Genomic DNA, 11,444 nt, shown 5'->3' on the forward strand with positions numbered 1-11,444 from the left:
CTCTCCGTACACTCGTGGCTCCTCTCTGTATACCCGCGGCTACTCTCCGTACACCTCGTACACACGCGGCTCCTCTCCGTACACCTCATACATGGGTGGCTCCTCTCCGTACACCTCGTACACGCGCGGCTCCTCTCCGTACACCTCGTACACGCGCGGCTCCTCTCCGTACACCTTGTACACGCGCGGCTCCTCTCCGTACACCTCGTACACGCGCGGCTCCTCTCCGTACACCTCGTACACGCGCAGCTCCGCTCCGTACACCTCGTACACGCGCAGCTCCGCTCCGTACACCTCGTACACACACGGCTCCGCTCCGTACACCTCATACACACACAGCTCTGCTACATCTACCCTGTAAACCCCTCCTGACCCCACACATACTTACCTCATCCAACACCATGACAACCAGCACAGCAGAGTCTGGCAGACACCAAGAGGCAGGGCTGTGTGCACAGGACCTGTGATGAGGTCACAGGAGGGGCGGAGTCAGGGGTCACATGATCAGGGGTCTGGACAAAGGCTCCTGATCATGTGACCCCTGACTCCACCTCTCCTGTGACCTCATCACAGGTCCTGTGTACAGAGAAGAGAGCAGGCAAGCGACGCTGTGAGTGGCTGCGGGGGGGAGGTCTCAAGCTAGGGCTAGGATGGGGTGTGTGGCGGCTTATCTCCCTGCAGTGCGGGATAGAAAAATCCCGGGAGGATTAGAAACTATAACCGCCGTGCCCGCAGAGGGCCGGTGGCAGGAACATCAGCTGGCAAGTGGCCAGATGAGTGGGCACTGCCGCCCGCGGCCCACATGACAGTGGCCCAGCGGGAAAATGCCCGGTTGGTTATATTACCAATCTGGGTATGGTCCCGATGTGATTGCAACCCCTGCACCATAATATAGTTGCACTCCTGCTGAGAATTTGTCGGCAAGCTCCTTCAGACTAGGAGTTTGTAACTTTTATGTGTCTTTTTCTGTGATGATTTATGACCACATCAAAGTTCCGCTGTACTTTGATGTAGTCTTTGGTCATAAATCAGCATTTAGCTACGAAATTTATTAGGTCAAGGTTTCAATAAAGCAATACATTAGTTTCTATATGATATACAGTATATAAGGGGTTGTCCACGTTTTGGAGATTTTTTTTGTACTTAAGCGCATGTAATTGCTTTCGTTACAAATTTTGCATCGTTTGCCTTCTATAGCCTCTGTGTTAGGCGAGCGTCACACTTGCCGTACGGAAAATCGGTCCGAGTCTCCCTGCCCAGAGTCGCAGGAGTGTAATGCGAGTGCAATCCGATTTCTCACACTTAGCATCCGATTTACATCCGAATGCATTGCGATTGCTATTGAATTGCAATGCGATTTTAGCATGAGCTTTTACAAACAACAATTCTGTCATTTACACATTCTTTTAAAACAAAATATTCTTCAAAAAACACACATATATATATATATATATATATATATATATACTGTATATATATAGTGGTGTGACTGATGGTCACGTGGTTAATGGGAGGTATATGTCACAGGGATGGATGTTCCCTGTAATGCAACCGGAAGTATTTTGTCTGTAGTGCACATGAGCACTAATATGTCCTTTAGTGCACCTGGGTCCGGATTGCGGGTAGCTATGAGAGATGGGAGGGTCTGGCTACCCATATTACCTCACCTCTGGGTGAGCGTGCTGACTGTACCCGTTTTCCTTCAGGACCTGCAGGTGTTTCAGGACCTGCAGTGAGGTCATGACCATGTGACCAGCCCATGTGGTCCATACCTCACCTGGGGGTGTGGTTAAAGCCTACATAATGGAGGTGTGTTTAGCACTTGGCAGTGAGTGTTTAGGAGTCTGGCAATGTGCACAGACTTCCATGTGTCCAGGTGGGACACTACAGAGTGGTTTGTGTGCAGGGAAGGAGAAGCCTTCCTGTGTCTGTGGCTCCAGACACAGCTCTGCTATGGACATTAATGCTGTGTCTGCCTGATGTAAAGACTGGTAACCTTGTGTTGTTGCTTTGGGGTTTATGGAGCAAATAAACCCACACGGACTCTTTTAAAGAAGTACGCCTCCTGTTTGTCCTCCTGCTGCAGCAGAGTGAGTACAATCTTTACAATATATATACAGCTCTGGCAAAAATTAAGAGACCTCTTTCAAATGTTCAGTTTGTCTGATCTTTCTCTTTATAGGTATATTTTTGAGTAAAATGTAAATTGTTCTTTTAGTCTAAACTTCTGACATGTCTCCGAATTTCCAAGCAATAAATTTTATATTTTTTTTCTGACAAAGAAAAATGGTCAAAATTAAAAAACAAAACCCAGTGCTTAAAGACCTCAAATAATGCAAAGAAAACAAGTTCATAATCATTTAGAAACAACAATACTAATGTTTTAACTCATGAAGAGTTCAGAAATCAAGATTTTGTGGAATAACCATGATTTTTAAAAACAGCTTTCATGCGTCTTGGCATGCTTTCCACCAGTCTTTCACACTGCTTCTGGCGCAAAAATTTAAGCAATTCTTCTTTGTTTGATGGCTTGTGACTATCCATCATCCTCTTGATTACATTCCAGAGGTTTTCAATGGGGTTCAGGTCTGGCGAATTGGCTGCCCATGACAGGGTTTTGAAGTGGTGGTCTCTTAATTTTTGCCAGAGCTGTATATATATGCTAGATAGATTAAAAGCCAGCACATCACGGCCAATTTTTCACGGTAATCTGCTGTGAAGACACTGAGCTTGAACTGCAGTGAACTCATCAATGGCATTTTCCCACGGTCCAGAGGTCACCACACTTCAGGCCGGCTGGGAGCGCAGCCTCAGTGACGTCACTGACGCTGTGCTCGCAGCAGCTCATTACCTAGTGGTTCTCTGCCTGGCCGGTCGCATCTTGCCACCGTCCAGGTTGAAAACTAATTCTCCCCCAGATATGGATTACGGGGTGGGACAGAACGACCGACAGGTATGGTATATTGTTGTTTTTTTTTATTTTAGCTTTATTACACGAGATCGAAGGCTTCTGTGGAATTAGGCAAGGGCGTAAGTATGGTTTAATTGAGATTACTAAAGGAGTCTGTGTCTTTGTTTCAATTAAAGGACTTTTTTCTTGGTGTCTGTGTTTTCTTACAATGTGACCATGGGGTTAGTAATGGGGGCCCCCTTTACATTTTTCACTCTTTGTTTCATTACAGCCATTTGGTGATATTTCAGTTTTCCTTTTTTAATAAATTTGCAAAAATTTCTACATTTCTGGGGGTTTTTTTCCGTCAAGATGGGGTGCAGAGTGTACATTAGGCCTCTTTCACACATCCGGTTTGTGCCGTCAGGCACAATCCGGCATGTGTGTAAAAAAACGGATCCGGTTTTTTTTACCGCCGGATGCGTTTTTTTGTCATTGAGAAGCACATGCGCCGGATCGCGCCGCATGTGCTTCCGTTTGTTCCGGTATTCACCGGATCCGGCTGAATTCCTCTGTCCGACGGCTGGACAGGACGGGTGCTGCAGCGTTTTTTTGTCCGGCGAAAAAAGCCGGACATGGACGTATGCGGCCCTTCCGGCTCTGCGGGACAATGTTTCTCAATGGCACATTCCGGCCGCCGGATCAGACTTCTACCTGATCCGGCCACCGCATGCATGGTTTTACCCTGTGCGCATGCCCGGATATCTCTCTCTCTCTCTTTAACCCGTTCTCTCTCTCTCATACCACGGTCTCTCTCTCTCTCTTTCATATCCCGTTCTCTCTCTCTCTCTCTCTCTTTCATACCCCGTTCTCTCTCTCTCTTTCATGCCCCGTTCTCTCTCTCTCTCTTTCATACCCCGGTCTCTCTCTCTCTTTCATGCCCCGTTCTCTCTCTCTCTCTTTCATACCCCGGTCTCTCTCTCTTTCATGCCCCGTTCTCTCTCTCTCTCTTTCATACCCTGTTCTCTCTCTCTTTCATACCACGTTCTCTCTCTTTTTCATACCCCGTTCACTGGCTCCTGGATCCTTTTCTTCCCTGGTGACCCCTTTGCAACATAGCCGTGTCAGGCGCCGTAAGATGCGCCGCATATACTTCCGGTCCCTCCGTTCACGGCTGGATCCGGCACTCCATCTTTTTGCCACATGGCGCCGGAATGCCACCGACGGACATGTGAAAGTAGCCTTAATGAGAAAAAAATGAACTTTTTTGAATTTACCAAATGGCTGCAATGAAACAAAGAGTGAAAAATGTAAAGGGGTCGGAATACTTTCCATATCCACTATATATATCTATTCTATCTATTCTGTTCTAACCTGTAACTCTGTGATTATACTGTACATGTCAGATGATTTGCCGGCTTTTAATCTATTTATGCAATATATATACATACTGTATATCTATGTGTGTGTCACTGACATCTATATATCTATGTATCCTATGTGTATTCTATTCTAAGCTGTCAGTGTGATTTTACTGTACACCGCACATGAATTTCCGGCTTTTCAAAGGACACCGGTGCGTAAACATCAGACAGCACTTGCATGGTCCGTGTGGTGTCTGATTATTTTCTCACACCCATAGGCTTGCATTGGTGAGACTCGGCCGATATACGCGTAAAATCGCAGTATGCTGCTATTTTACATGCACGCAGAATACGCCCGAGAAAAAAATACGGTGATGTGAGCTGCCCCATAAATTAACCCCTTTCTGACATCAGACGTCCTATCCCGTCCATGGGACCCGGGCCCCTATGCCCATGGACAGGATAGTACGTCTAGCGCGATCAGCGGCGCCCATGTGGTGAGCGCCGCTGATCGCAGCCAGGTGTCAGCTGATTATCACAGCTGACACCCGGCACTATGTGTCAGGGGCGGTTACGGACCGCCCCCGACATGTTAACCTCTTGCACACCGCGATCAAACACGATCGCGGTATACCGGGGGTTAAAGGGAAGCATCGGCAGGGAGGGGGCTCCCTCTGTGCTTCCCTGAGTCCCCCACGGCAGCGCAATGTGCAGCGCTACTGCGGGGAACTCTTTCCCTGCAGATCCCCGGATCCAAGATGGCGACGGGGACCTTCGGGGGCCTGCAGGGAGCTGGCTTCCTCAGTGCCTGCAAATCACAGGCAAGGAGGAAACCTGCACACTGCCTGTGACAGATTGCTGATCTGTCACAGTGATCTGTGATGTGACAGATCAGCGATCTGTCACAGGACAGTGATGTCCCCCTGGGACAACTTAATAAAGTTAAAAAAAAAAGTGTAAAAATAATTTTTTAAAAATCGCTAAATAAATTAAAAAAAAAATATTCCCTAATAAATTCATTTTTTGGAAATAAAAAACAATAAAAGTACACATATTTGTTATCGCCGTGTCCGTAACGACCTGCCCCATAAAACTATCCCATTAGTTAACCCCTTTAGCGAACCCCTTAAAAAATAAAAATAAAAAACGAAGCAAAAAATAATGATTTATTATTATACCGCCGAACAAAAAGTGCAATAACGCGCGATCAAAAAGACGCATATAAATATCCATGGTACCGCTGAAAACGTCATCTTTTCCCGCAAATAACGAGCCACCACACAGCATCATCAGAGAAAAAATAAAAAAGTTATAGCTCGCAGAATAATGCAATGCAAAAATAATTATTTTTTATATAAAATGGTTTTTATTGCATAAAAGCGACAAAACATAAAAAAAGACATAAATGAGGTATCGCTGTAACCGTACTGACCCAACGAATAAAACCGCTTTATCAATTTTACCGCACGCGGAACGGTGTAAACGCAGCCCCCAAAAGAAATTCATGAAACGCTAGTTTTTGTTCATTCTGCGTCCCAAAAATCGGAATAACAAGCGATCAAAAAATGTCATGTGCCCGAAAATGATGCCAATAAAAACGTCAACTTGTCCTGCAAAAAATAAGACCTCACATCACTCAGTGGGTCAAAATATGGAAAAATTATAGCTCTCAATATGTGGTGATGCAAAAACTATTTTTCCAATAAAAAGCGTCTTTTAACGTGTGACAGCTGCCAAAAATAAAAACCGCCATAAATAGTAAATCAAACCCCCCATTATCTCCCCCTTAGTTAGGGAAAAATAATAAAATTAAAAAATATATTTATTTCCCTTTTACCATTAGGGTTAGGGCTAGGGTTAGGGCTAGGGCTTCGGTTAGGGCTGAGATTAGGGTTAGGGTTGGAGTTAGAATTGGGGGGTTTCCACTGTTTGGGCACATCAGGTGCTCTCCAAACGCAACATGGCGTCTGATCTCAATTCCAGCCAATTCTGCGTTGAAAAAGTCAAATTGTGCTCCTTCCCTTCCAAGCTCTGCCATGCGCTCAAACAGTGTTTTACCCCCACATATGGGGTATCAGCCTACTCAGGACAAATTGAAAAACAACTTTTGGGGTCCTATTTCTCCTGTTGCCCTTAGGAAAATAAAAAATTGGGGGCAAAAATGTCATTTTTGTGGGAAAAAAATATGATTTTTTTAATTTCACGCCCGGGCGTTATAAACTTCTGTGAAGCTCTTGGGGGTTCAAAGTGCTCACCACACTTCTAGATAAGTTCCTTAAGGGGTCTAGTTTCCAAAATGGTGTCATTTGTGGAGGGTATCCACTGTTTAGGTACATCAGGGGTTCTCCAAAGGCAACATGACACCCGCAGAGCATTCCATCAAAGTCTGCATTCCAAAACGTCAATACTTCCCTTCCGAGCCCCGACGTGGGCCCATACAGTAGTTTTCTCCCACATATGGGGTATCAGGGTACTCAGGACAAATTGGACAACAACTTTTGGGGTCCATTTTCTCCTAGTACCCTTGGGAAAATAATAAAAATGGGGACTAAATGATCATGTTTGTGGAAAAAATACAATTTTTTTAATTTTCACGACCGGGCGTTATAAACTTCTGTGAAGCCCTTGGGGGTTCAAAGTTCTCACCAAACATCTAGATAAGTTCCTTGGGGGGTCTAGTTTCCAAAATGGTGTCATTTGTGGGGGGTTTCCACTGTTTTGGTACATCAGGGGCTTTCCAAACGCGACATGTTGTCCGATCTCAATTCCAGCCAAAAAAGTCAAATGGCGCTGCTTCGCTTCCGAGATCTGCCATGCGCCCAAATAGTCATTTACACCCACATATGGGGTATCAGCGTACTCAGGACAAATTGCACAATAACTTTTAGGGTCCTGTTACCCTTGGGAAAATAAAAATTGGGGGGTGAAAAGATCATTATTGTGGAAAAAATATGATTTTTTAATTGTACCGCTGTACGTTATAAACTTCTGTGAAGCCCTTGTGGGTTCAAAGTTCTCACCACATATCTAGATAAGTTCCTTGGGGGGGTCTAGTTTCCAAAATAGGGTCACTTGTGGGGGGTTTCCACTGTTTAGGCACATCAGGGACTCTCCAAGCGTGACATGGCGTCCGATCAGAATTCTAGCCAATTTTGCATTGAAAAAGTCAAACGGCGCTCCTTCCCTTCTGAGCTCTGCCATGCGCAGAAACAGTGGTTCCCCCCACATATCAGGTATCAGCGTACTCAGGACAAATTGCACAATAACTTTTCCAGTCCAATTTCTCCTTTTACCCTTGGTAAAATAAAAAAAATTGAACCTGAAATATTTTTTTGTGAAAAAAAGTTAAATGTTGATTTTTTTTTTTTAAATATTCAAAAAATTCCTGTGAAGCACCTGAAGGGTTAATAAACTTCTTGAATGTGGTTTTGAGCACCTTGAGGGGTGCAGTTTTTAGAATGGTGTCACTTTTGGGTATTTTCTATCATATAGACCCCTCAAAGTGGCTTCAAATGTGATGTGGTCCGTAAAAATAAAATGGTGTTGTAAAAATGAGAAATCGCTGGTCAACTTTTAACCCTTATAACTTCCTAACAAAAAAAAAAATTTGGTTCCAAAATTGTGCTGATGTAAAGTAAACATGTGGGAAATGTTACTTATTAAGTTTTTTGTGTGCCGTATCTCTGTGATTTAAGGGCATAAAATTTCAAAGTCGGAAAATTGCAAAATTTTCAAAATTTTTGGCAAATTTCCGTTATTTTCACAAATAAACGTAAGTTATATGAATGAAATTTTACCACTAACATGAAGTACAATATGTCACGAGAAAACAATGTCAGAATCACCGGGATCCATGGAAGCGTTTCAGAGTTATTACCTCATAAAGGGACAGTGGTCAGAATTGTAAAAATTGGCCCGGTCATGAACGTGCAAACCACCCTTGGGGGTAAAGGGGTTAACACTGGTCCGAGTGCTATGCGATGCTTTCTCACTTAGCACTCGTCTGTATTCTATGCCAGTGTGACGTCGGCCTTACACTGTTAATTGATGGCTGTGGAGTGAGTTAACTTAGAATCCATCAGTCAGCTTGCTATAATATTTAGTTTGTAAATCTTTCATCTGTTCTTTCCTCACCCCCTCTCAGCAGGTTTATGACCACAAACCACATCAAAATTGAATACACAGACACACAAAAAACCTATGTAAAAGCCAAACAATGCAAAATTATTGACACCGAATTACTAAAACGATTTTCAGCCTCAAATACATTAATTTAGGTAAAAAAGAATTCCTTAAAGATAGCCGACCGATTCGTATTAGTATGACTAGCAGATTGTAGCTAATTATGTTTTACAAAAATGTATTTGGCACCAGATAACATTGGTGGGGGTGGAGGTCTGCGGGGCTAGGGATGATCACCAGTTCTCTGAATAAAGTGACTACTGCAGGTCTATGACTCACAACCACAGACACAAAACTATTATGAAATGGCCATTGATTTTAGTGGGCAATTTTATGGATTTGTGATAAGTTATGATTAAGATAAAATGAACTTTCAAAGAAGTCCTTTGTCTGAGATCATGACCTGAAAAATCTGTAACCATTACTGAAGGGGTCTTGATGTTTTTTTTTGAAGGCTTCAACTGTTTGTTCTCAGTGTCTGTGACCACAAGCTTGGAATTCCCCAATTCCTTACTGTATGCCTTGCATCATCTATTCATATGTTTCACTTTCATTCATTGCTGTTTTGATTCTTCAGAGTCCATACAAGCTCTGATGGCCACCCAGTGTTCTTTGCGCGGAAGTCCCTCCAAGCTTCGGACCTCCTCAGCTCACGTCTCTTACAATGGAAGACCTTGGGTTGAGTTTCCAGCTCAAGTTTTCAGTTCTTCACTCACTCACGGATCAAATGAGAAAGAGGTGATGCAGAACCTCAACAATCGACTTGCCAGTTACCTGGAGAAGGTCAATGCTCTGGAAAAATCAAATAAACAATTGGAAATCCAGATCCGAAAGAAATTATCAGAAGATGTTGCAGTGAAGAAAGACTACAGTGATTACTTCACTCTGATTAATACCCTCAAAAAGCAGGTAAGACATGAAGAAGCCTGACTGTGATGTCCATAATATCAGCGCACCCAGTGACAGAACCTGAACAGACCCCATTATACTCAATTTTAGCAGATCCAGCACATCGTCATTTTATTTTCCCCTATGATGGAACAAAAAGCTGGAAATGTTTAGTGTACGTGCAGATGTGAACCTAGCCTTACCATTAAGGCTGCGTTCACACGTAACTTTTTTTTGTGTTTTCGCGGCAGTTTTAAACGTGCGATTTTGCCACGAAAAATAAGCATCCCATGCAATCCTATGGGATTCCGCAATGCTGTGCTAATGCTGCATTTTTTCCTGCGGCAGAATCACTTTGCGGTAAAAAACGCATCATGCTCATTAATTTAGCGGAATCACGATTCCGCCCACATAGGAATGCATTGTTCTGCTTACTTTCCGCATGTGGCTGTGCCCACCATGCGAAAAGTAAGCAGAACATTTGCGGATGGTACCCACGGTCCGGAGGAGGGGAGACTGTCCTCCGGGCTGTGGGTATCATACCCCTGTAAAAATTAGAATTAAAATAAAAAATATTGTTATTCTCACCTTCCAGCGTCCCGCGCAGCCTTCCCGCCTCTCTCCACGCTCCCGGCATCTTCCGGTCCCAGTAATCCTTTGCGAGAATGACCGATGACGTTGCGGTCTCGCGGGAGCGCAACGTTTCGCGATCATTCGGGATGACGTTGCGGAAGCGCTACGTCTCGTGGTCATTCGCGCAAAGGATTACTGGGACCAGAAGATGCCGGGAGCGTGGAGAGAGGCGGGAAGGCTGCGCGGGACGCCGGAAGGTGAGAATAACAATATTTTTTACATCCTATCTTTTACTACTGATGCTGCATAGGCAGCATCAGTAGTAAAAAGTTGGTCACACTCGTCAAACACTGTGTTTGACGAGTGTGACCAACCTGTCAATCAGTTCTCCAAGCGATGCTCCAGATCGCTTGGAAAACGCTAGCATTCTGAAAGCTAATTACGCTTGCAAATCGCTAGTTTTTCCACGGGAAAATCGCAGGAATTTAAAATGCGATTTTCCCGCAGAATGGAATTCCGGAATTCTCGCGGTAACTTCCGCGGGAATTCCGCAACGTGTGAGCTTAGTCTTAATGGGGTTTTATGGTCTTGGAAAACCTCTGTCCCCAGGTGCAGTTTATGGGTTTTTAAAAAAAAAAACGGGTCTTTACATACCCTCCACAGGTCCACTACTGAGTTTTTGCCTCTGCTCCCTGTGAGTGTTATTATCTGCAGTGCTGATGTCATGTCGATAGTGCCTATCAGTGAACTTAGTAGCTTGTGTTGTCAACCCAAGGAGAGCCGCTGAGCTCACTGATTGACTGCAGCACTATTGACGTGAAGTCAATGCTGCAGACAATGACAGACACTGGGAGTAGCGGGGGAGACTCAACACTGGATCTGGGATCAATGAGTAAGGTGCAGTATGGTTGGTTTTCAAACAAACTACGCTGTGGGACAAAGCTTTTCTGAAACCATAAACCCCTTTAAAGTAAATCATTTTGTGTGCTTATTAACATATTTCACCAATTTTCTGATACATATTTAGAAAAGACACATTGTAGAAAATGACGTACCTTAGCTACCTGCAATCGCCACTAGGGTGGCATAGGAGAGCACTGCGCACAACTTTATTATTGAGATTTATGCACAGTGTATGCAATAAGCTCTTTAGCTCCCTCTAATGGTTGCTTTAGGCAGCCTGACTGCAGTCTATTAAGTGTATGTCTCTATGCAACCAGAATGAAAACCACCCAAACCATATAAACAATATTTAACCTGGTTAGAAAAAAGTAATTAAATGACATTGAAGGCTGGATATTCATTTAAACCCTACTGGCCTGTCAACCATAACATTGCATTTACACAGTGTACTAATATTGACCCTCTTCTGGGTGTGGGTATGACGTAAACCTCTATATCCTCTGTAGATGCCCCTCCAAATATTCGTAGATGTCTAAAACCTGCCTTAAAGCTAACATGAACATAGATCAGGATCTGGAAGTAAATATTTGACAGAAACTCTTCTTTATACAATGGAAATACTTCTACACCCCTGAGTTATTAAG

General features: G+C 43.9%; 1 protein-coding gene across 4 annotated transcripts in view; it reads left to right on the forward strand.

The window, feature by feature from the left end:
* The window catches only part of LOC141087572 (keratin, type I cytoskeletal 18-B-like), a 47,454-nt gene that overhangs the window by 13,042 nt on the left and 22,968 nt on the right, over positions 1-11,444 (forward strand). The window contains exons 1-2 of one of the 4 annotated variants that reach the window (XM_073573169.1): positions 547-610; positions 9,014-9,345. In XM_073573169.1, the coding sequence (XP_073429270.1) occupies positions 9,031-9,345 (315 nt within the window). In that variant the 5' untranslated portion in view covers positions 547-610; positions 9,014-9,030. Of the gene's footprint in view, positions 1-546; positions 611-1,869; positions 2,091-8,661; positions 9,346-11,444 lie in introns of those variants that run through there. The other 3 variants (XM_073573168.1, XM_073573170.1, XM_073573167.1) reach the window with 3 other exon arrangements.

Source organism: Dendrobates tinctorius, unplaced genomic scaffold, assembly GCF_039654945.1.
Source record: "Dendrobates tinctorius isolate UK_male_01 unplaced genomic scaffold, ASM3965494v1 ptg000034l, whole genome shotgun sequence".
Taxonomy (NCBI): Eukaryota; Metazoa; Chordata; class Amphibia; order Anura; family Dendrobatidae; genus Dendrobates; species Dendrobates tinctorius.